At 44.1% G+C, this 25,513-nt stretch overlaps 2 protein-coding genes and 1 long non-coding RNA gene across 3 annotated transcripts; 2 read left to right on the plus strand and 1 right to left on the minus strand.

The window, feature by feature from the left end:
• The first annotated feature begins 1,740 nt into the window (after positions 1-1,740).
• LOC123452499 lies at positions 1,741-2,250 on the plus strand. Its single transcript, XR_006632605.1, has 2 exons — positions 1,741-1,896; positions 1,969-2,250. It is a non-coding gene; the product is annotated as an uncharacterized LOC123452499 (long non-coding RNA).
• A 2,613-nt stretch (positions 2,251-4,863) lies between these two features.
• On the plus strand, positions 4,864-9,683 carry LOC123397185. Its single transcript, XM_045091833.1, has 14 exons — positions 4,864-4,994; positions 5,128-5,185; positions 5,324-5,400; positions 5,934-5,985; positions 6,080-6,135; positions 6,375-6,841; positions 7,375-7,535; positions 7,681-7,878; positions 7,979-8,273; positions 8,391-8,515; positions 8,595-8,679; positions 8,821-8,894; positions 9,061-9,124; positions 9,359-9,683. The coding sequence occupies exons 1-14, from the start codon at positions 4,864-4,866 to the stop codon at positions 9,403-9,405; spliced, it is 1,890 nt and encodes a 629-aa protein (XP_044947768.1). The 3' UTR covers positions 9,406-9,683.
• Positions 9,684-10,649: 966 nt separating this feature from the next.
• On the minus strand, positions 10,650-11,821 carry LOC123452500 (photosystem I reaction center subunit III, chloroplastic). Its single transcript, XM_045129156.1, has 2 exons — positions 10,936-11,821; positions 10,650-10,838 (listed from the first exon to the last, which is right to left on the minus strand). The coding sequence occupies exon 1, from the start codon at positions 11,693-11,695 to the stop codon at positions 10,988-10,990; it is 708 nt and encodes a 235-aa protein (XP_044985091.1). The 5' UTR covers positions 11,696-11,821; the 3' UTR covers positions 10,650-10,838; positions 10,936-10,987.
• Between the last annotated feature and the right edge of the window lie 13,692 nt (positions 11,822-25,513).

The raw sequence follows: 25,513 nt of genomic DNA on the forward strand, positions 1-25,513 counted from the left end.
CACATTCAAACTACATGTGGTGTTGGTTCATTAGGATCACCAACTATTATTTATGAAGATAATGCAGCTTGTGTTGCTCAAATGCAAATGGGTTATATAAAAAGTAATATCACAAAACACATTTCTCCTAAATTGTTCTACCCTCATGAATTACAGAAAAATGGAGAAATTGATATTTTGCAAACTAAATCATGTGACAATCTAGCAGATTTGTTCACAAAGTCTTTACCAAATTCAACGTTCCAGAAATACATTCATGGAATTGGTATGAAATGATTCCGAGATTTGCAAAGTTCAGGGGGAGAAATCTCCTGAAAATATAACCCTTTAATTATCATCAGGTAATGAATATTGTACTCTTTTCCTTTATGAGTTTTTCCAATAGGTTTCTCATATAAGGTTTTTAATGAGAGAATTAAATACAAGCATTGATGCATGCCATATCATATTTCTCCTTATATTTTTCCTACTAGGTTTTAAAGGAGTTTTCCATGGCACATCTCATTGCACTCTTTTCATTATGAGTTTCTTTGAAATTTTCTCTCATAATGTTTTTAATGAGGCAATATCTTATCAATGATCATATATCATACTTTCTATTTTTCCTATCAGGGTTTTTAAAGGAAGTACTCAAGACATATATTGTTCTCTAAACTCAAAAATGAGTTTTATCCCTCTATAAAGGTTTTCTCAAATGAGTTATCATGAGGCAATAATCATTATATGTTGCACAATTTTCTCCTTATTATTTTTCCACTGGGTTTAAAGGAGTTTTAGCAACATATCTACACTATTCTCCTCATATTTTTCCCACAGGGTTTTTGGAGGAGACTTTAAAGATTATACAACGATTTTTCAAGATGAAGATGAGGAACATTCTTAAAGAGAAAAACTTACAACGATTATTATTTATCAAGATGATGCACATTTACAAAGACAAGCATGGATTAGGAGGAGTGTTATGAATTAATTAAATGTATTAATTAATGGGATAATCCATGCGTTACCGGTTGCCTTGATTTAGCAACCGTTCCTTGTAACGTACTCGGGGTATAAATACCCCGCATGTTCAATCAATAATAAATGTTCCATCATTCTGTCACTTTCACTGTTTTACACCTTGCACCCTTTAATCTTTCCAATTGTCTAGTCATTCAGCTCCTGCTCAAAAAAAAAAAAAAAGTTCATTGAACTCCATCTTAAGTTTTCTCCCAATTCCGTCCAAACCAAAAATCCTAATTTTCTACTAGTGAAGGAAGAACCTATGCATTACAAATTTACAATCTGCCCAGGCCAGCGAAGAAAAGTCTCGAGGGTAACTCAGAAAAAATAATGCTGGAAGCCGCGTTCAACTTTCCAGGAAGAATGCATAGTTAGTGTGAAAGAGGCCGATCAGTCTTCTCCACCGTCGGAGGATTTGGAGACTAGCCTAGCCTCTAGGTAATCTCGATGAAACCCGCAAAGTCAGACCAAAATACGCCGAGAACATCCCCGGAAAACCCCACGGAAACTGTATGGAAAAGGAATGGAAATTCCCCGTCCTACGCAGCAGCGCAGCCTGGTCTTCTCCTCTCCCGTCCCCACGCGCTTCTCCGAAGTATTGTAAATTACGGTTTCAGCGGACGGAGAAGCATCGCAGGGATTTTCCGCGTCCGATCCCCGGGCGCGCGCGCGGTCCGCGCACCGCCTCCGCCGTTCACACAAGACGACTTGTCGACCGTCTCCTTGTGGCGGCTTGTGCAATGCCTATATATCTTTGCCTCCCGCCATTTTCAGCTCATCATGTTCGCGCGCGCGCGCTGCTTACGCGCTCCAGCCTCTTTCCCTCGTTACCGCCTGCATGCCACCATTGTAGTAGTTGGGATCAGCGTGGATGGTCATCGGTATCTTCTGCAGGTTGTGCCTTTTGCGGGTTATGCATTTCGTATTCCTGTAGAATGATTGATCTCTGTATTTTTCTCGACGCAGGTCAGGAGCAATGGGCTGGTTACGAGCAGGGCTTCGGTGAAGATGATCTGACCAGCCAGCGATATGGCAGTGTATCATCCCCAGATGGGTCGTTAATGTTAGAGGTTGGGTTGTATATCTACAGGACTGATCTGATCAAAACATGCAAGCTGGGTACTCAATTATGTCCAAGCGAAGAGGGTTCTGCATTCAGTCTGTGTTGCTACATGCATGTTCTCAGTTTCTTTGTTCCTGTTGAGGGAACTATATATTCTTAGTTAAGCAAGAGAATTACTACTTGAATTAACTTTTTCACATAGGCCAAGAATTAATGCTGACTTACCAAAGTATCAGAAAACAGAACGAGCTCACACCCACTTTTGTCCTTTAAAAGAAACGGAATGGGAAAAGAGGAGGTACTAATGGCAACGCAACGAGAGTTGGATATAGTTTCCCAATAAAGAAGTTCTGATAAGCGGATCAGGGACGCGGTTGGGATGCATGTTAATTGATGTTTTTTTTTTTACAGAGGATGGGTTTTATTCACTCAAAATAAAAACATCAAGCGGATACAAACACATCACACCCGACCTCTGTATAGCTAGGAAGCACATAGCTAACACCAACACCGAAAATACACTCACAAATAGCAAAGTCTTTAAAAAGATGATGACACAAAAACATCGTCATTGACACGTATAACCAACTCCGATCAGACCTAGACTTTAAGCTCGGAGCTTGAGACTGAACGAGCACCACCATGGAAGTCACTCAAGTGTTGTCACCACCTCTTTTCCGCAATTCAGCAGCTACATATGATGTGCACCCTCCTCCATTGCACAACATATCCTCTGCGTCAAGCTGTCGTCCATAGATTGCATCTCATCGCCAAAGGCACCCGATGGTTTTTTAAAAAGAAATCCTCACAAAGTCATTTCAGTGGTCACCATAGTCCGCAGTGAGGCTGCTGCTGCATGTAGAAGGGGTAACCACAAGGACGAACAACGACGGCGAAACACACCACCGTTGACTGCCACCTCATCAAAAGGAGCCCTCCCTAGGCATGTCGGTCCAGGGACCAACATGGTTGGATGTTAATTGGTGTATATGAACATAACTCTCTCTCGAGACTTTTTCATCCTACTTTATAAATAAAGCAACTTACCAGAGTACACAACCGAATGATACAAAGTGATGAAAAGACCCTCTTACGAAGCACATCAAAAGATACAACAAAACGCCTAGAACAAGCCTAACACGTCACCGACTATGCCTGAACTCCACAACAACGCCCAGGGTGACGGTGCGAAGTGTCGCCGCTATGGAGTCCGAGCAGCCGGAGAAAGGTTTGGCACAGAGGCGAGAGTCACGATGGCGTCTTCAGGAAGCAAGGGGCACGCCAGAGGGGCAAAGCTTTCACTTGGACACTTGCCTACACCACCAGGAGGGGGCCTCGATCACCGCCACAACGAGGGTTGGCCCATCTATAGCAGACTTGTACATTGATAGAGAAAACCACATTGCCTCCCGTCACTACACCCCTTGCCGCTCACACGACTAAGAGGTCAGTGACGTAGCTAGGGGGTGGACAAGATGGTCCATGGATCATCCTGGAATTCTCGTATAGATTGTGCATAATGTAGTAAAACATTATTTCTGTTAAATAAATAAAAAATTGTAATATTTTTATAACCGGGCCACCCTGATACATCAGGCTGACTACGCCACTACAAGAGGTGGAGGTACCACCACCCTCATGGAGCCTATCGGATAGCCAACCGTGAAGGCCATCTTCCGGGACCATCACCCCGGCATCCATGCCCCTATACACCGCCAACCATTCACGTCATGGCAACCCAATCACGGTGGGAAGAGGGGAAGGCACCTTCTTTCACTCCTAGCTCGACATCAGACACCGGCTCTAGGTCGACGCCTCCAGGTAGAAAGCACCCCACATCTGCGTTCACGGTTTAATCCGCGTGTGTGGAAGGATGGAAGATACAACCCACTGGCCGACGATAGACAGTAGTGGAGCTAGGCCAGTGAGCTAGGATGGGCCGACCGTAGAAACTCTTCATAGAATTATCACTACTTCCCTTGCAACAGTAGGTGGCCGAATCCCAATCATTCCCCTATAGCTCAGCGACTGCCGACGGTCGTCGCCGAGCACGCTTGGACGCCATGCTCCGGCGGTGACGACGAAGGAATGGAAGGACTTGAGCACAGGCCGGTTTGTGGTTTGTACAGAATGATACTATTCGTGTTGTCACAAGGTTAGAGAAGAGGTCGTCCGGATGTCAACCATTGACGACTTGTGCTTGCAAGTTGAAAGTGACGACGAGCTGCTGTGAGGGACAGGTGTCACTGTCATCATCAGCTAAACCAGAAAGAATGGACGCCGAACGAACCAAAAATGAAAACTTGTTTTTTTTTTATATAGGCCAATTTCGTCGAACATGTTGTACGGGGGTGACGACATGAGGAGTGCGCAGCCGCCCGGCCGTGGCGCGGCAAGCCCGAGAGACCTGCGGGCCACCACCACCCCGGCCCGAGCCCAGCACGGCGCGTAGCTCCCACCCCTGACGTCGCACTCTACGCGCCAGCGCCATGGTCGGTCTTCCCCTCCCGCCGCTGGGGGAGTGCGTGACGGCTAACATGACGCAGCTTCTCCATCTCGCCTTGGCCTCCTCCCTCCAACTCTCCTATTTCTAAGCGCAGTGCACGCGTCAGCAGACAAGACAAGCGGCAAGCTCCAAGCTCGAGTGCTCAACCCAAACCCCCCAATCCCCATCACGGCAACGGCAACGGCAACGGCGACGGCAGCGGCATCACCATTCTTCCCCATCCGCCCCGCCCCGGCTAGCTCACCGCCGCCGCGCTCCACCCGAGGGACGTCGACCCCGCCCGAAGCGCGTGATGGCGGCGCGCGCGCACAACAAGCGGCCGCTCGGCGCCGTCGCGCCGGAGCCGGAGCAGGAGCGGGAGCCGGAGGCGGTGTGTTCCCCGAGGAAGCGGCTGCGGCGGGCGGGGCTCCTCGTCATGTGGCTGTGAGTACCTTCCGGCCTCCTGCGCCGGCGTCAGCCGCCGCTTCTTCTCTTCTCTCTCCATTGCTTCCACGATTCGAGACTGACCCCTCGCTATCGTCTGCTTCGCGCGGATCCGCGGCCCCGGCCGCCGCAGGGACGAGGGGAAGGCGAGGGTGGTCACCATCGGCCAGATGGCGCGGATGCTTCGCCAGGTGAGGCCGATTCATCGCGGTTCCCCTCTCCCCCGCATTTCCTCCTCCTCGCCGCGCGTTTGGTTTCGTCTTTCGTGGCCGGCGATGGCTGACAGGTCCGGCGGGACTGTTTCAATTGTTTTTCGTGGGGCGCGACAGGCGCAGCGCGACGTGGCGAGTTCCATCATGGAGAGGCTGGAGAGAGTTTTGGGGGAGCATTTCGGTGCTTTCCAGAGGTACACACATGCTCTCAACCACAAACATACATCCATGTGTAGTGTCACGGTTCATATGCTGTACTCTACTTTGAATTTTGGATCGCTCTAGGTACGTACGGCAACGATTTTCCCTCCTGGAGTAGGTAGGAGTACTACTCGTAGTTACAGACCAATAAAGGAAAGGAAAGTAATGATTGAGATGCTGACTTGCTTGCCAGTCTTTATCCTCTGAAAAACACACGGCTAGCTATTATTCTCTTTCATATGAATGCTGGCTATGTATATATACAACGGAAAACTTGACAATCATACTACTTCAGTCTCAGATGATTAATCAAGTTCGATTCATGGAGCACGGATAAACCATGGATTTCTTCTTCTTCTTTCAGTAATAACCATACCTGCATAATATAGTATCAGTATACGGAAGCAGCCTTACGAGTTTATGTGTTGAGTAGTATTCAACTTTGGAATGTTGTGGATGTGATGGATAATGCTTCCCCTTTGCTTAATTATTTTTATCTATTCACTTGTTGTGCTGTATCCAACAGTTCTATTATGGGACGCATCGAAGATAAGGTTCAGTCAATTGTACAGACAAAGGTCAGTATGGACGTAATATGCTTTTCCCTTTTTTGGAATCTTTCCCTTATTGTCTACCTCTATCCTAACTCCTTTTTGTTATATCATGCAATAGATGCAGGAACAACAAGCCGCTTCGCTTCCTAGTGCCGTTCATGAGCCTCCTCCTAGGTACCTGATATTATAATTTTTCTCCTATGTCCTCCTACAGTTGTCAGCACTAGTTCTGCATTACAAGTTGAGCACTGGACAATTGGACATGCATAGTTCCTCTACTTAATGCTCTATTGTTTTTTATTCATGTCATTGACACTAAAAATCTGCCAAACCAAGTGGTATTTCCTTTCTAAATAATCTGTGAAGTTTCCTTTCTTGTTACTGTCTCACTCTCGTCCTGTTCTAAATTTTAGGCATGTATCGGAAGGCTTTCCTGAAACTGGAAGCATCACTGGAGTCGTCAAGCTACACTTTGATGTTGCAGGACCAAAAGATACACTTTTCACTCGTTGTCCAGTATGGAAGAATGGAGCAAACGCTAAAGTAGCAATACTTCAAAATGAGAAGCCAATCACGCAGGGTGATCTTTCTAAATTGCAAATTGAGATCTTACCTGTTCATGCTGATTTCTTTACCGGACAAGAGGATTTCACCAAAGATGAATTCAGCAAGCAAATTTATATGTATAAAGGGAAAGAGTCGGTCTTGACAACCGTTAGTCTTACAAACGGCGAGTCCTCTCTTGGTTCATTCTCCTTTCCAGAGAGCTCCCACGGGAAAAAGTTAAGATTAACAGCTCGAGTGAAAAGGCAGGATCTTACTGTCAGAGTTCAGGAAGCAATAACTGATCCTTTTGTCGTCAAAGACCGTCGAAGTGAATGTGAGTATATTCACTTATCTATTCGGAGCCATTTTTTTAACTATATCGAATTATAGGTGCACTGCATAGTCAGGTGAAGAGCATGATTCTCTTTTAAGTGTCTGACAAGCTGATTTGAATAATAAAGAATTTTTTACAGCACATAGTATATCTTTCAAAAAACAGTTCTGGCCTTGTGCACGAAATGACATTACTTTACCTCAAAATATGCTATTTTGGCACTAAATGTTTTGCTTTTTGAAGGGGATGACTTGTTCTGCCAAAAAAGGGTAGCAGTACTGTGAGTCACTCTTCTTTGCTCAGTACACAGTTTATGTCGACTTGTACATTCCGTGTGTAATGGAGAAAGGGTGTGAACCGTTGTAGTTTTTCAATGTTGTAGGTGGTATATCAACAATAAATTGATTGCAATTTACCTTGACATTAATCCTTTCGTCAAAACTAACAGATGGAAATATACCTAAAACGATCTCATTTCATATTAGCAATCTTGTCCGAACGCTGAACACACCCAACCTTTTTGCCTATTTCAGCAAATGAGAAGAGTTCTATTCCATCCAAGGAAGACGCTATACATCAACTGAAGAAAATTTGCTTAAAGGGAAAACATTGGAATAACCTTGTGGAGAAAAATATTACGAAAGTGAAGCACTTGTTGCGCCATTATCACAAAGATAAATTTGGTCTCCAAGAGGTATATATGCAGTTTATATTGATATTTCTGGATCAGGATAAGATGTCCAGCATATCTTAGGACTTATTTGGACGTGTACTGCTAAATGTAATATCTGTTGGCATTTTATTAATTGATAAGTTAGTTTTTAATTTATGGCAATTAGCTTGCTGGCATGAAGAATGGGGATTGGAATTCCATGATTGAACATGCTACCATGTCTGTTCCTGGGGATGAGATCTATTCGTATTGGGTTCCAGAGGATAATTGTGAAATATTATTCAATGATTTCTATGATGTTGTCGGTAAGATGACTGATGTCTATGTTCCGTACAGTGTCAGTGACGTCGATCAGTTTCCACAGGTACTGCATCTAACACTCTTCCACTTCTATCACGGTTAGGCAGTTGATAGTCACTAAAATAATAGCGTGCTGGTAATTACATTCGAATTTTCTGTTACAGCTTAAAGTGAAGAATTGGAAAATGTCTGCATACAAGAAATTTGAGGAGCTGGAGAACTCAGGGCGTCTTGTCCCTGATTACTTCCTGAGTAACGGCCGCCTTGTCCCGGCAGCACCTCCGAACAACGGTGCCAGTACTTCCAAAAATCAAACAACTGCAGAATTTGGTGAGCAACAACCATTTCTGCAGGAGAGTGGATTCCCACTGGCACAGATCTTTGCAAACAATGTTGCTGGTCCTTCGAATCAAGGACCACCATTTGCACAGTCCAGTCATGAACAGGTTACGCATCAAGGTAAATACTGAACACATGCCCAATTTTGTATCAAACATAGACCACATTGTGAGTGCTGCCTCTGTGCAAAAAGCATTATTATTGCTACTCACAGTTTTCGCAATCAATTTGCTGTAGAACTATATCAGCAGGATCCTTCTACACTGTGTAATGGAATTCCTCCCTATTTCACCCATGGAAACGTCGATGGTCAGGGATCATTCTCAGCCTGGTCAATCAGCCAATCCCACAATTTTGCACCAGTAAGTAAAGATACTTGTGACAGAATCAACTATTCCATCCAACAATTCATTGCCAACTTCAAATATTTCCTGGATGTAGGCTGAAGAGAACAACTCAATGACTCGTACATATCTAACTGCCCAACACAATGGATACTCAAGCTCCTTGATGACTGCTGCTCCTGGTAATTCTTTGTCTTGTAAGAGGCGTGCTTGCTATATCTAGTTTTCTTAATGTGATAGTATAGGCAATGCTCTAGACATTCAAATCACTTCTCCATTATGCATTATTGGGTCCTGATATGTTGGTGTTGGCACTTCCTCAGGTGGAGTTAGTCAGGGAACCTCTTCACTTAACCATGATCAGTCTGGGACCGTCAATGCGTTATATACAATTGAAGTATGTGCTTCTTTCCAATAAGTTAGATGTGTCATGGGAATTTTTCTTTATAACAGACCAGTTATCTTCTCTCAGGCCAATTATATCAGTCTATGGCAATCACATGGCTTTAGATCTTTTTTCTCCGTTTGCTATGTCATGATGATGTTTGTTCCTGCGTTTCCAGGAACTGCTAGGAGTAGTAGAAGAAGCACATGTGGCGGGTCAGGGCTTCATACCTCCTAACAACGGTATGCGGTTTTCAATACCCATGATAACCACAGTGATAACTTCTGTTGATATAAGCTAAGCTGCTAAATCACAGAGCTTGACAATTTTAACTTCTGATGATAGCAAATTGATGTCCACCTTCACAATAACCAGAGCGTATATGCTTGACTGATGACTACCATTCTACTAAACTGTTGAAACCCTGTCTGCTTAAAAGTTGAAATTGCGCTGATGGTGTGTTTCTTTTGTTTCAGCAGAACTGCCGAATTCCAACAACCAATCTCATGGTGGCTACTGGTGACTGAACTAGAGACCACTGCAACAGGCTTTCCTCTACCAGACTAAGCATGATGGTGGCAATCCTTGATTCAAGTATTCTTGTGTGAATAAGCATTTGTAGTTTGTATAAGTATCGAAAGTGTTGTGACTTGTGAGTAGTAACAGGCAATATTGTTCAGCATGTTGCTGAATTTGCTACTGGTTGCAGTAGGCATTTTGTGTTGTATTCTTAAAGAACAATCTTTTGGAAAAACAGGGCACTTGCCTTGTCTTGGATGCCCAGGAGCAAATATTTGTATTGCTGAACTTGGTGTAATCATGTTAATAAATCTTTTTGCTAAGGTGAATTTCCCGTGTATTTTGGAATCATGGTTGCAACCTTCAGGGTCAGAGCTGTCCAAATATACATGTTTTATTGTCCATATATACGAATCAATTCAGCCGCTGTCTTGAATAATCACCAATCCATTGCTGCTGGCGACGGCCCACAACCTGAATATATACATGTTTCATTCTCTGAAACACCTAGAGCATACAGTCTTCCTCGCCAAAACCAGCTTCTAATTTAAGCTTGCTCACGGCCTGAAGAAAAGGGCGTGACTTCATTGTTAAGGCATTCCCCTCTCCATGTAGCCCAAACGACCAGGGCTCTGATCTCAGAGCCGGGCATTCTTCTTATCTTTCCCTTGAAGGGCAACTCTGGCCACAATCCACCATGGGAGGAGCTCCCGACCCATTCAAGAAATGACCTCCTGGAGTTTGGCCCGTTGCAAAAGGGTGCTCCAGATGAAATTGTGACTGCACTGAAAAGAAACAAAGGGAAAACAACACACAGTCCTTACAAAACGACCTACACCAGAAACTGATAATTAAGCCTTGCTGACCGAACAACCTATGCGAAGATCAAACAACCCACTGCCTGGGATCGGCCTTCATTCGGTCTACGATTCTTCGCAGTGTGCTGTGAGTGTTGTCCAAAACTCTGCCGTTTCCCTCTCTCAAATATTCCACACCATAAGAGGCTCAAGTGAGTGCATTTGTTGTAATAATATCTTATATTATAAGACCCGGGGGAGTAGTCTGTATAGTGTTGTGAGAATGTGAGAAGCAGCACCGATCTTTCATATTGCTCCATGTGGATCATGTATGTTAAATTTGCTACTGCAGTAGATATTTGGCTTGTATTCTTATAACAAAAATCAACCTTTTCTCTGAGTTGAGTTTCCTATGTATGTTGATGCAGTTGCACTCATAGTATGCTGTGCATAATAAAATCGTTCTCAACAATTTGAACAATGGTAAAATACACACATGTGAAGAGAGAACACAATAGTTATACAAGATTGGGTTCAGTTTCTTAAATACAAGAGAGGTTCCATTTCTCCATGATCCTATCAGCTCCTACACCAAGCCCACACAGATCGACACCACAAGCCCTCATCCTCCGCTGCCCATCTGCCAAAGCAAACAAGAACGCAAGACAAGTTAATCAGTTGAGCCATGGCATGGCATGACAGAGCAGAACACATTCAGGCATGGATGCAGAGCTCACCTGACTTGGGACCGACTAGCCAACCACGCACGCACGCACGCATGGCAGCTTCTTAGTAGCCGATGTCGGCGTCGTCGACGACGAGGTCGCCGTTGATGAGCTCGCGGTATGCGGCGACGGGCCAGATGAAGCCCCTGGGGATGATCCTGGCGGCGAGCTCGACGTCGATGATGATCTCCCTCATGGCGGGCTTCTTCTCGCCGCTGACGGCGATGAGGTAGCTGCGTCCGACCCAGCCGATCCAGCCGGCGATGTAGAGGAAGAGCACGCCGGGGGTGATGAACTCGCCCCAGTGCCGCTGGTCGCCGCTGACGATGAGGTGGGGCAGGCCGTCGGAGCCGCAGAGCAGGCCGAACTTGCCGTAGTTCTCGAACCGGCGCTTGGTCTTGTCGATGGTGGCCTGGATGGCGAGCGCCGGGGCGGAGTCGGGCGCGTACTTCTTGAGCGACGAGTTGAGCTTCTTGACCGACTGCTTCTCCCGCTTGGCGAAGGCCTTGGACTCCTTGCACGGGGTCAGGCCGGCGATGTCGGCAGCCGCGGGGGGCGGGGAGGTGGCGGCGGAGGAGAGGAGCACGGAGGAGAGCGCCAGCGCGGCCGAGAAGGTCTTGATGGAGGCGGAGAGCGAGGGGGTGGCGGTGCTGTTGTTGTTGTCGCCGCTGGACGCGGAGCAGGAGACGGAGAGGCGCGCCGGCGGGCGGGACAGGCGCGGCTTCGCGGCGAACGCCGTGGAGGTGGCGATGGAGGCGGCGAGGGCGGCCATTGCTGCGTCCGTGGCGCGCGCGGGCGGGCGTGTGGAGGGGTTTTGGTTGGTGATCGTTGGAGGGTGGTGGGCGATGATTAGTTTGTGTGGGTTTGTAAGAGGAGGGGATAAGGGGCGTGGCGCGAGTGGGTGAGGCGGGGATAAGAGGGGGTGAGGTGGGCGCGCGCCATTGGCACCGGGGAATCCCATCCCGGTGGGAGCCGTCGGGCAGATTTTGTGGGGGCGATCGGCTTGTGGCTGCGGTGCGCCGTGTGGGATCGCCGGCATGCGTGCTCGATCGCCATATGCAGATTTCATGTCACTCTTAACAAAACTCTCAAAAAAGAAGAAGTCACTCTTAACAGAGAAAATCACCTACAAAAAATAGAAGCTCCGGGCAGGTCGATTGCTACTGTTCTATTCAGTCAACCGTGACAAGTTTGCCTCTTGTCACTTGGAACTGAAACAAGGAAGATACACACACATAAGCCTAGAAAAATTTGTGGTAAAAAAAGTTATGTTTTTTTATTTGAAAAAGAATTATGTCTCTGACACACAACATGTATTTACAACGCCACAAGAATATTTAAACCTTAATCAGGATATTGTTTGAAGAAAAGAGAAAAAAAAACAATCTTGTGTTGGTGCTGATGATATGATGTGTTCATGTGCTGATTTGAATTAGTTGCTATGCTGTTCAACACTGGATCCGTCTTGTTTGTTTGTTTTTGGAGATCTGCGATGGATATGGGTTCGAATTTGTGTGAGATGGTAGACACATAGTGTCAACGGTTTGATATTGTTTTTGATCTTTTTAGCGATTTCTAGAGACGATGGAAACAACAAGGAGAAATACCGCACACATGGACGAGTTCATGCCATAGCTTCAACTCCTCACCACAGGGCAACAACTTGTTTTTGTACAAGGATTTGGTATTTTACTTGTTGCACTGTCCAGGGTAGTCCTAAATGAGCAAGTTGTTAGACTAGACATGATTATCGATGCTATTCTCAACAAGAAATGCACTTATCATAAATGTCTACCACCTCAACGTCTCAGAGACGAGAACAGAAAAAAGCGGCGCCTCAGCCTCAGAAAGTCGTCCTGACTAATTTCTCGATACCACTCATTCCAAAGTACAAAAGATGTTCCTCACGAGGAATGCTCGATGGCATGAAGAATTCATTGCTTAGCTCCAGCTGATTAGAATTTGAAGCTTAGCAACAATATATACAAAGGAAAGTTGAATGTGATGAAAGATCACAAATGAGAAAGAAATTTTGGCCAATTCGTATGATGAATGTTGGAAAGGAGAAGCTTTATATAGGCATCCAACATGAGGATGAGACTCGCTATTACTCTAAGAATGCTCTCTTGTGGGAACTGTGCCCATGGTCATTGCCGCAAGCATTGCATGTGACTGTGTCAGGTTACCATGTGGTAGATAGGACGAGGGGGCCTCATCCATGTGCTTCTTTCCATCTCTCTCTTTCCTCACATGCCCAACCATGTGATTCTATTTCTCAACCTTCTCTCTCTCTCTCCTATGAAATCGCCATCGGCCTCCCGTGTTGCTCCAGGGCGACACCGGGGGCGAGAAACCCTAGCACTCGAGGCCGCCTCCGATGTTCCATCCTCGTCGTCATCATCGATGACAGTTTGTCAGCGGCGGCGGGACTCAACCGCCACAGGGATCTTCTTCCCCGACCTTCCCCTCTCCCCCAACCCAGATTCACACTCTCTACCCCGTGCTTCCTCCAACGATGTCACCACAGATCCAGCGGACAGTTACCTGGATGATCCAGCCATTGCTGGTGTAGATCTCGCCTCACTTGTGGTCGCTGCTCCGCCTGGTGGCTCCTTCATGTGGGATGGCGCCCATGGTGTAGTGGCCATGTCGGCAGGGCTTGGACACCTGCCATCAGCCAGGGATAGTCTCATCTAATGGCCATGGCCATGGATTGGTCGTTTCATGATCCACACACACATCCATGGCTCCATGCGTGTGGACCCGTGGTTCCTTGGTGTGGACCTTTAGGTCTGCTAGGGGCGTGACGACGAACGTGTGGTGACCACCATGACTACGGTGGCGGTCTCGCGGCGGATTGATGTAGTATCCATCAAAAGGTCTTCATGATTGATCTTGGAGATCCGATGGTTGACTTCAACGGTGAGATTGAAACTATTGATGATGGCTTGATGTAGAGGGATGGTTGTGCAGCATCAGCGGTCACACATCGCATATAGCTACTGAGATTGTGGAAAAGTAGTGGCAACAACACATAGTGACTTCGATGGTGGTGCTTCTCGAGCACCCGGTCTTGAGCTCCCGGGTGAAAGCCTAGGTCCAACTCGAGTTGGCTGTACCTGGCAATGGCGATGTTTTTACGCCATTACCTTATTGAAGGAATTGCTCGGACATGCTTGGACTGATTCTCAGAGTGAAAATCTTGCATCTGACCTTGGATGGTTGGATCCGATGATAGCGGCATTTGAGCGTCGCTCCCTTTCTGAAGGTGTCATTGTTGAGGAACCTCGTTGTCCGTGTGGTGTAATGAAATTGTTGGTGCAGATATGGTCATTGTTGTAGTTTGTCCATTGCCAATATGGTCGCTTTGGTTTCTTTTTCCAACCGCGCACATAGCTTTGGTCTTATATGACTTTGCTATTTACCGATCGTATTTTTGTGTGTGTGAGTTTGAGTTGGTTGTGTGCATCCTAGTTATAAAGTGGCCGGGTGTGTTCTTATTGTATTTGTATGCTCTTGATGCTTTATTTTGAGTAAATAAAACCCATCCTTTATAAAAAAATGAAAGTTCACACTTCTTAAAATTCAAAACATTTGAAAGTTCAATTTTTTTAAAGTTTGAATTTTTTTAAGTGCTAAAACATTTGAATTTTGAATCCTTATAATTTTGAAAATTCTTAAAGTTAAATTTTGTAAAAAATATAATACTGATATTTCGAAATCTAAAAGACCATTTTTTTCAGAAATGAAATGTATGAAAGTTTTAAATGCCAATAGTTTGATTTTGATTTTTTAAGTGTTAGAATTTCTGGAAGTTGGGGATGGATATTGTAGAAGTTACTTAAGGGTGTGTTTGGTTGCAGTCATGGGCCAAAATGGCATGGGTCGGGCCCGTTACTAGGCCTTATTCTAGCGTTTGGTAGACCAGGAGATATCTAGATCGGTAAATGACATGTTAGACTTAGAGGCAGAGAGGGCAATTGAGATGGTCAGAAAAATTGCAGCCGTAAAACCTATGAATGATTCTGATATAAATGCATTGGGTTTGGGAGCCTTAGAGCGTTTATGTGAGGATCTTGTGCCACCCCCCTTTTGCTTGAAGACACAAATGATATCGTTCAGGAGGGGTATGAGGCTCCTCCACAAACGAATGCTAACGCACAAGAGTCCAACGGTTATGTGGATCGGTCGGAGGTTCAGGATAGGCCAAAAAGAACCTGGAAGAGAAAAGTCTATCCTGTTTCAGCTGTGCGTCGTAGTGCTAGATTTAAAACGGCTAAGAAATTTCATGATGAGCGATGAAAGGAACATTTTGGAATAGCAGAGGTCTAGCAGACTTGGCTAAAAGAAGATTCCTAGCTGAAACAACTATTGAGCACAAATTGGATTTCGTTGCATTGATGGAAACTGGGAGAGATAACTATATAGCTTCGTTTTTAAACACGTTGTATGGAGGTTCTGAATTTGACTGGCATTGTCTACCTCCAAGAGGAAGATCAGGTGGGATCTTGCTTGGGGTTCGGTGCGAGACACCACAACTACGAAAGTGGTGTATGGAGACTTTGCAGTCAAATTTTGAGTTCGCTCCAAAGATGACGGGTTCCAATGGGCACTCGTAGATGTGCATGGGGCGGCCCAGCCTGAGTTCAAGAGAGATTTCTTGGCTGACCTTGTCCGAATCTGCGGGGACGAGAGACTGCCGATTTTAGTAGGGGGCGATTTTAATATAATCTGGAGGCAGGATGAGAAAAACAGTGATAACTTTGATGGAAGATGGTCATTTATGTTTAATTCAATCATCGAGAGCCTTAATTTGTGGGAGATTGAGCTATCAGGGAGAAAGTTTACTTGGGCAAACTCTTTACCTAACCCAACTTTTGAGAAGTTGGACCGGGTTCTCATGAGTGTGGAATGGGAGCAGAAATTCCCTCTCGTCACAGTTTGAGAGTTACCAAGAGCTATCTCTGATCATACCCCACTGTTTGTAGACTCGCGAGAAGCAACACATGTGGGAAATAAAAACCTTTTTTCTTTCGAATTGGGATGGTTTGAAAGGGACGGGTTTGAGAATGGGCTATTTCACAGAAGGTGACTCGAATGTTGACAGGTGGCAAAATAAGATAAGACACCTGAGGCAATTCTTAAGGGGTTGGGAAAAGCACGATAGTGTAATTTATAAGAAAAAGAAACAAAGGCTTGTCGAACTTATAAACTTATAAACACACTAGACATAAAAGCCGAACAAACGTTATTAGGTGACAATGAGAGGTCATTGAAAAATGGAGGCTGAACTAAAGCTCAAACAACTACTCAGAGAGGAGGAGTTGAAGTGGGCACTAAGAGCGAAAGTCCTCCAAGTGGTACAAGGAGATGACAACACACAACATTTCCATCTAATAGCTAATGGAAAGCATAGGAATAAAAAAATTATCCAGCTAGAACAAGATGAGGGTACAATTGTGGGACATGAGAATCTCAAACAATATATCTTTGAATACTATAAAAAATTATTCAGGGCTCCAGTGGATAATTTTGTATGCATGGATGAGCATAGGGTCGGTGACATACCTCAGCTTGGGATAGACGAGAATGAGGTACTATCCGCACCTTTTACATAGAAATTGTTGGAAATATGCCCTAGAGGCAATAATAAATTGGTTATTATTATATTTCCTTGTTCGTAATAATCATTTATTTATCCATGCTAGAATTGTATTGATTGGAAACTCAAATACATGTGTGGATACATAGACAACCCACTGTCCCTAGTGAGCCTCTAGTTGACTAGCTCGTTGATCAAAGATGGTCAAGGTTTCCTGGCCATAGGCAAGTGTTGTCACTTGATGACGGGATCACATCATTGGGAGAATGATGTGATGGACAAGAACCGAACTATAAATGTAGCATATGATCGTGTCAGTTTATTGCTACTATTTTTCTGCATGTCAATGTTTCTGTTCCTATGACCATGTGATCACGCAACTTGATGACCCACAAGTATAGGGGATCAATCGTAGTCATTTCGATAAGTAAGAGTGTCGAACCCAACGAGGAGCAAAAGGCTCTGATAAACGGATTTCAGCAAGGTAATAACTGCAAGCACTGAAAGTAGCGGTAACAAGTGATTGTGTAGCGAGGTGAAACGTAGCAAGCAAAGAGTAACAAGTAACAAGTAGTAGCAACGGTGCAGCAAGTGGCCCAATCCCTTTTGTAGCAAGGGACAAGCCTGAACAAAGTCTTATAGGAGGAAAACGCTCCCGAGGACACACGGGAATTTCTGTCATACTAGTTTCATCATGTTCATATGATTCGCATTCGTTACTTTGATAGTTTGATATGTGGGTGGACCGGCACTTGGGTACTGCCCTTACTTGGACAAGCATCCCACTTATGATTAACCTATCTCGCAAGCATCCGCAACTACAAAAGAAGAATTAAGACAAAGTCTAACCATAGCATTAAACTAGTGGATCCAAATCAACCCCTCACGAAGTAGCGCATAAACTGGGGTTCAAGCTTCTGTCACTCCAGCAACCCATCATCTACTTACTACTTTCCAATGCCTTCCTCTAGACCCAAATATGGTGAAGTGTTATGTAGTTGACATTCACATAACACCACTAGAGGAAAAACAACATACATCATATCAAAATACCGAACGAATATCAAATTCACATGACTATTATCAGCATGACTTATTCCATGTCCTCAGGAACAAAAGTAACTACTCACAAGACATAATCATAATCATGACCAGAGGTGTAATGAATAGCATCAAGGATCTGAACATAAAATCTTCCACCAAGTAATCCAACAAGCATCAAGTACAAAGAGTAATCAACACTACTAGCAACCTTACAAGTACCAATTTGAGTTGCGAGATGAAGATTGGTTACAAGAGATGAACTAGGGATTGGAGAAGAGATGGTGCTGATGAAGATGTTGATGAAGATGCCTCCCCTCCGACGAGAGGAGTGTTGGTGATGAAGATGGCGACGATTCCCCCCTCCGGGAGGGAAATTTCCCCGGCAGGATTGTCCTGCCAGAGCTCTAGATTGGATCTGCTCAAGTTCCGCCCCGTGGTGGCGGCGAAACCACGAAAAAGCTCCTGTATGATTTTTTCCAGGTCAGGACGCATCATATAGCAAAAGAGGGGGGCTAGTGGGCTAGTGGGCTGCCCACAAGCCTACCGTGCGCCACCAGGGGGTGGTGGTGGTGGGCAAGCTTGTGGGGCCCTGGTGGCCCCCCTCCAGTAGTTCTTTCGCCCAGTATTTTTAATATATTCCAGAAAAAATCCACGTAAATTTTCAGGGCATTTGGAGATGTGCAGAATAGTGGACTAGGATTTGCTCCTTTTCTAGTCCAGAATTCCAGCTGCCTGAATTCTCCCTCTTCAAATAATCCTTGCAAAATAAGAGCGAAAAGGCATAAATATGGCACCACAAGTAATATAACATCCCAAGAAGCAATAAATATCAACATGAAAACATGATGCAAAATGGACGTATCAACTCCCCCAAGCTTAGACCTCGCTTGTCCTCAAGCGAAAACCAAGTTCCATAAACACGTCCACATGTTGAGGGACGAAGGTGTCGATAAAACATAATACAGACATGAGGGCATCATGATCACACATAGAACAACAATATATATAAAGATTCTTATGGGAAAGTAACAATTCCTTCACAAAGCAAAGCATGAAGCAAAAACCTTACCGAGAAGTAACCAACAATAGTCCATAATCATTGAAGCAATTGCAATTTATCACAACATCAGAAAGAGTCAAATAAGAGCTTGTAAGGCAAACCCACATACTCAATCATCTCTTTTGTTTTCCACAATTTTTATAGCTCACGTGGTACTCATGGTGTCAAAGCTTCAGCTCGACACAGAGGAAGATGGGGGCTTATAGTTTTTCCTCCCAACGGTTTACCTCAAGGGTAAAGTCAACAACAATAAAGCATGAGTACTCAACTCCAAGTTGATATATGAATATAGATCTTTTCCAAGCATGTGACGGTAGCCAAGACGAAGGCAAAAAGGGAATTGGTGATGATCACCATGACTCTTACAAGGGTAAAAGTAAAGGTACAAGATAGGCCCTTCGCAGAGGGAAGCAGAGGTTGTCATGCACTTTTGAGGTTTGAATGCGTGTCCTCTTAGTGCGGAGGAACGTCACTTTATATTGCCTCCTGTGACAAAGAACTTTATTATGCAGTCTGTCGCTTTTATGTCTTCCTCATCACAGGTTCGTACAAAGCTTATTTTCCACACACTAATAGATCATACATATTAGAGAGCAATTTTTATTGCTTGCACCGATGACAACTTACTTGAAGGATCTTATTCAATCCATAGGTAGGTATGGTGGACTCTCATGGCAAAACTGGGTTGAAGGTTTATGGATGCACAAGTAGTATCTCTACTTGGTGCGGAAGTTTTGGCTAATATGAGGTGGAAGCAATCGTCACATGCTAAGGGATCTCTAATCATATAACATTGTTTGGAACCAAGCAAACACAATTCATTATGTTGTCTTCCTTGTCCAACATCTACTCCTAGGCATGTAATAGTTTGGTGAGTGCTCACAATTGTAGAAAGTGTCTAAGATGATATATTTATATGTGAACCTCTCTTTCCTTATTACTTCTTATTAATTGCAACAATGACTGAGGTATGTGTTGATTTATTCTCGACAAGTTTCAATCATCATACGTGTCATAAGTGAAGTTATCACTTTCCATAAGATCGTCTCATGATCTTTCATGCTATCGTTCTTTTCATACTTTTGATCATGGCACAAAGCAAAGCCCTTTGACTAAGACACTCTTTATTATATAGCTCGTAAGCTCGAATACATCGGGGGAGAGACCAAAAGCAAAAGACTCAAACTAAAAACTAAAGACTTATTCCTCTAAAAGAAGAAATAAAAACTGAAAGGGAAAGAACTAAAACAAAGGTAAAAGCAAAAGATATAAAGGTGATATGATACCAGGGCAACTCCCCCAAGCTCGGCAGAAGCCAAGGGGATTGCCCATACCAATGCTTAGTTGTCTTCCTTTGGTGATGATGGTGGTGTTGTTGGAGTAGTCTGATCCTCCGTCTTCCAAGGCATAGGTGCTCCATCATGGCAGGATGAACGAGTAGCCGAAATCCTCAAATCTGCAGCCAACCTTATTGATTTAAATCTATACCCATACTCACAGTTTTGATTCTGCAGGTCATAGATTTGGCCCTGAAGTTGGTCAACCCTATCGTAAAGTCTGGAGAGGTGTTTCCCGATATCAATGACATCCATCTTGTGATTGCTAGTGAACTCCGTGATCATCGTGTGGTTGGCGTTGAGTCCACGCTCAACCATCCCTTGGCACATGAAGACTTGTTGCTCCACTACTTCGAGCCTCGTCTCCATGCTTCCGGTCTTCTTAGGCCCCTCAACATCACGGATGTGCAACATCCCCTCGCTCATCTTGATAGATTGATGGTGTTTTAGCACTTCCGTGAGGTAGGGATTGATGACCTTCTCCAAGATCTTGTCCTTAGGAGCGTTTGGGGAAGTCATGATGATCTAGATCTGCGGCAGAAACAAGCTCGAAACGAAAACAGAGGAAAACTACGCGATATGAAGATCAAAACCTTCGGGCAACTATATATTGATTTTTTCTGGGCCAGAAGGAGTCCTCTGCAAGAAAACGGAGTCCGGGAGGCACACAAGGTGCCCACAAGCTTGCCCACCGCCACCAGGGGGTGGTGGCGGAGTGGGCCCTTGTGGCTTCCTCGTTTGCTCTCCGGACTGCTTTTTTATTTTTCTAATTTTCCAAAAATTCCAAAACTGAGGAAATTTCCTATTGGAAAAGTATCGGAGTCCAATTTCTTGCCGAAACAGATACATCTTCGTTTTCAAGGTCTGAAACAGGCTGATAAACATCCCTTATGTACTCCTGTGGAGTTATGACATTGATGATATTGGTCTCAACATTTATGGGAGTACCAGAGATGTAATGCTTGATTCTTTGCCCATTTACCACTCTAGGAAAATTTCCTTGTATTATTGATTTTGATGGCACCGGAACGATATACTTCCTCGACAACGTAGGGACCTTCCCATTTAGAGAGAAGCTTGCCTCCAAAGAATCTCAAACGAGAATTGTATAGCAAGACATAATCACCTACATTGAACTCTCGTTTCTGTATTCGTTTGTCGTGCCATCTCTTAACCTTTTCCTTGACGACGTGGTATTCTCATATGCCTGGGCTCTCCATTCATCCAACAAGCTGATATCAAACAACCGCTTCTCACTGGCAAGTTTGAAATCAAAGTTGAGCTCTTTGATTGCCCAATAAGCTTTGTGTTCCAACTCAAGAGGTAAATGACAGGCCTTACCGTAAACCATTTTATACGGTGACATGCCCATGGGATTTTTATAAGCAGTCCTATAAGCCCATAGTGCATCGTCAAGTTTGCTAGACCAGTTCTTTCGGGATCTATTGACGGTCTTTTGTAAGATCAACTTGATCTCCCTATTACTCAACTCCAATTGACCACTAGACTGAGGATGATAAGGAGATGCAACTCTATGGTTGACATCATACTTAGCTAGCATCTTGCGGAAAACACCATGAATGAAGTGTGAACCGCCATCAGTCATCAAGTATCTAGGGACTCCAAATCTTGGGAATATAACTTCTTTAAGCATCTTAATAGAGTTGTGGTGATCAGCATTTTTAGTGGGGATAGCTTCTACCCACTTAGTAACGTAATCCACAACAACTAAGATGTGAGTGTACCCACTGGAACTCGGGAAGGGTCCCATATAATCAAAGCCCCAGACATCAAATGGTTCAATGACAAGTGAATAGTTCATAGGCATCTTGTGACGCTTACTGATGTTCCCTATCCTTGGGCATTTGTCACAAGACAAGACAAACTTACGAGCATCCTTGAAGAGAGTGGGCCAATAGAAACCTGATTGCAATACCTCATGGGCAGTTCTATCTCCAGCGTGGTGTCCTCCGTAGGCTTCGGAATGACACTTCTGCAGGATCTGTCCCTGTTCATGTTCAGGCACACAACGTCTAATAACACCATCTACTCCTTCCTTATAAAGGTGAGGATCATCCCAAAAGTAGTGTCTCAAATCAAAGAAGAATTTCTTCTTTTGTTGATAGGTGAAACTGGGTGGTATGTATTTGGCTACGATATAGTTTGCATAATCGGCATACCATGGTGCACTAAGTGAAGTGCGGATGACATTTAATTGGTCATCAGGAAAGCTGTCATCAATTGGTAGTGGGTCATCAAGGACATTCTCTAGCCTAGACAAGTTATCTGCTACAGGGTTATCAGCACCCTTTCGGTCAATGACGTGCAAATCAAATTCCTGTAGCAGGAGAACCCATCTGATAAGCCTAGGCTTAGCGTCCTTCTTCTCCATAAGGTACTTAATAGGAGCATGATCAGAGTGAATAGTGACCTTGGAGTCAACTATGTTAGATCTGATTTTTTCACATGCAAACACGAGTGCTAAAAATTCCTTCTCCGTAGTGGCATAGTTCCTTTGGGCACTGTCTAGAGTTTTACTAGCGTAGTGAATGACATTCAACTTCTTGTCAACTCTTTGTCCTAGAACAACACCAACAGCATAATCACTAGCGTCACACATGATTTCAAAGGGAAAGTTCCAGTCAGGTGGTTGAACAATAGGTGCGGTTATCAAAGCCTTCTTAAGTATTTCGAAGGCTTCCTCACAATCCTCATCAAAAACAAAAGGAACATCCTTCTGCAAGAGGTTGGTAAGAGGCCTAGAAATCTTAGAGAAGTCTTTAATGAACCTTCTATAGAAATCAGCATGACCTAGGAAACTTCGTATACCTCTGATATCTGTGGGGCAAGGCATTTTCTCAATTGCATCAACCTTAGCCTTATCAACTTCAATGCCTCTTTCAGAGATTTTGTGTCCTAAGACGATACCTTCATTAACCATAAAGTGGCACTTCTCCCAATTCAAGACGAGGTTGGTTTATTCGCATCTCTGTAAGATTCGATCAAGGTTGCTGAGGCAATCATCAAAGGAAGACCCGTAAATGGAGAAGTCATCCATGAAAACCTCGACAATCTTTTCACAAAAGTCAGAGAATATAGCCATCATACATCTTTGAAAGGTGGCAGGTGCATTACATAAGCCAAAAGGCATACATCTATAGGCAAAGGTATCGAAAGGGCAGGTGAAGGTGGTTTTCTCTTGATCAAATTATGCAACAGGTATTTGCGAGAAACCTGAATAACCGTCTAGAAAGCAAAAGTGTGTGTGCTTTGATAGCCTTTCTAGCATTTGGTCGATGAACGGCAAAGGATAATGATCTTTCCTGGTTGCCTTGTTCAGTTTCCGGAAGTCTATCACCATTCTATAGCCGGTAATAATCCTTTGTGGGATTAGTTCATCCTTATCATTAGGAACGACGGTGATACCTCCCTTCTTAGGTACGCAATGTACTGGACTTACCCAATCACTATGAGCAATAGGATAAATGATTCCTGCTTCCAGAAGCTTTAATATTTCTTTTCTAACGACCTCTTTCATCTTAGGATTTAATCTCCTTTGATGATCAGCAACTGGTTTAAAGTCAGGATCGGTTTTAATCTTGTGCTGACATAGAGTAGGACTAATACCCTTAAGATCATCAAGAGTATATCCAATAGCAGCGCGGTGCTTCCTCAGAGTTTTTAGTAACTTCTTCTCTTCACGCTCTGAGAGGAGAGCACTAATAATGACAGGATATATCTCCTTCTCATCAAGATAGGCATACTTAAGAGTATCAGGCAACTGTTTAAGCTCGAACACAGGATCACCCTTTGGTGGGGGAGGATCCCCAAGCAGTTCAACATGCAGATTATTCTTGAGAATAGGACATTGTTCTAAGACAATTCTATCTATCTCATCTCTCTCCTCCGTATGCATATCATTTTCATGCTCAAGCAGATATTGCTCTAAAGGATTCGTAGGAGGTATGGCAATAGAGGAAAGAGCAATGATTTCATCCCTACCAGATGAATCTCTTTCATGGGGTTGTCTTCCAAACTTGGAGAAGTTAAATTCATGAGACACACCCTCGAAACTTACTATGACAGTCTGCTTAATGCAATCAATGTGAGCATTGATAGTGTTGAGAAAGGGTCTACCGAATATGATGGGACAAAAGCTATCTTGTGTAGTACCAAGGACGAGGAAATCAGTAGGATACTTCGTCTTACCACACAGGACTTCTACATCTCTCACAATTCCCAAAGGGCATATAGTGTCTCTATTAGCTAGCGTGATAGTGACATCAATGGGTTCTATCTCAGCTGGTGCAATCTCATCTTTGATTTCATCATATAGAGAACGGGGTATTGCACTAACACTAGCTCCCATATCACATAAACCATGGTAACAGTGATCTCCTATCTTAACAGAAACAACGGGCAGGCCAACTACAGGTCCGTGCTTGTCTTTCGCGTGAGGTTTAGCAATTCTAGCGGAGTCCTCACAGAATTTGATAACATGCCCATCTATCTCTTTGGCTAAGAGATCTTTGATAATAGCAACACTAGGTTCAACTCTAATCTCTTCAGGGGGTGCAAGTGGTCTAATGTAACCCCTACGTATCACAGTTGGAGCTTTAGAATAATCCTTCATCCTAGCAGGGTATGGTGGTTTCTCAGTGTAAGCACAAGGAACAACAGGATCACTAAAAGCTATGATTTTCTCCTCAACTAGATTGGTTTTGGCTATGTTGCTTTCTACAGGAGGATGATATTTAAACCACTTCTCTTTGGGAAGATCAACATGAGCAGCAAAAGATTTACAAAGAGAAGCTACTATCTCAGAGTCAAGTCCATACTTAGCGCTCTCTAGAAGTGTTTGTCTCAACAAAAGATTTAACGCAATCAAAATAGAAATTCATACCTGAGTCCTTACCTTCCTCCAGCTCCCAATCTCCAGAGTTGCGTTTGATTCTCTCCAATAAATTCCACTTGTGATCAATATTCTTCTTCATAAAAGAACCGGCACAAGAAGTATCAAGCATGGTACGATCTTCATGAGAAATCCGAGCATAAATGTTTTGAGTGTTGATTTCTCTCGAGAGCTCATGATTGGGGCATGAATATAGCATTGATTTAAGCCTCCCCCAAGCTTGAGCTATGCTTTCCCTATCACGAGGCCAAAAGTTATAAATAAAGTTCCGATCATGATATACTAAATGCATGGGATAGAACTTTTGATGAAATTCCAATTTCAACCGATTGTAGCTGCATGATCCAGTATCATCACATAGCCTATACCATGTCAATGCCTTATCCTTCAAAGATAAAGGAAAGAGTTTCTTCTTTACCTCATCCTCGGGCAAACCTGCAAGCTTAAATAAACCACAAACTTCATCTACATAGATTAGATGAAAGTCTGGATGTGAAGATCCATCTCCTGTAAAAGGATTAGCCAGCAATTTCTCAAGCATACCCAAAGGAATTTTATAAAAGATATTTTCAGTAGGTACCTCAGGTTGAGGAGCAAATCCTCGTGCTTCCGTTCATGGTGAAGATACCCCGAAC

The sequence above is a fragment of the Hordeum vulgare genome, chromosome 5H (genome assembly GCF_904849725.1).
Source record: "Hordeum vulgare subsp. vulgare chromosome 5H, MorexV3_pseudomolecules_assembly, whole genome shotgun sequence".
NCBI lineage: Eukaryota > Viridiplantae > Streptophyta > Magnoliopsida > Poales > Poaceae > Hordeum > Hordeum vulgare.

Bases quoted from the DNA above. Each gene is read 5' to 3' on its own strand.
- LOC123397185 (XM_045091833.1), top strand. From the start codon at position 4,864: ATGGCGGCGCGCGCGCACAACAAGCGGCCGCTCGGCGCCGTCGCGCCG. The intron at 5,401-5,933 runs GTACACACATGC...TGTATCCAACAG, and splicing joins CATTTCGGTGCTTTCCAGAG to TTCTATTATGGGACGCATCG. The intron at 6,842-7,374 runs GTGAGTATATTC...TGCCTATTTCAG, and splicing joins CAAAGACCGTCGAAGTGAAT to CAAATGAGAAGAGTTCTATT.
- LOC123452500 (XM_045129156.1), bottom strand. From the start codon at position 11,695: ATGGCCGCCCTCGCCGCCTCCATCGCCACCTCCACGGCGTTCGCCGCG.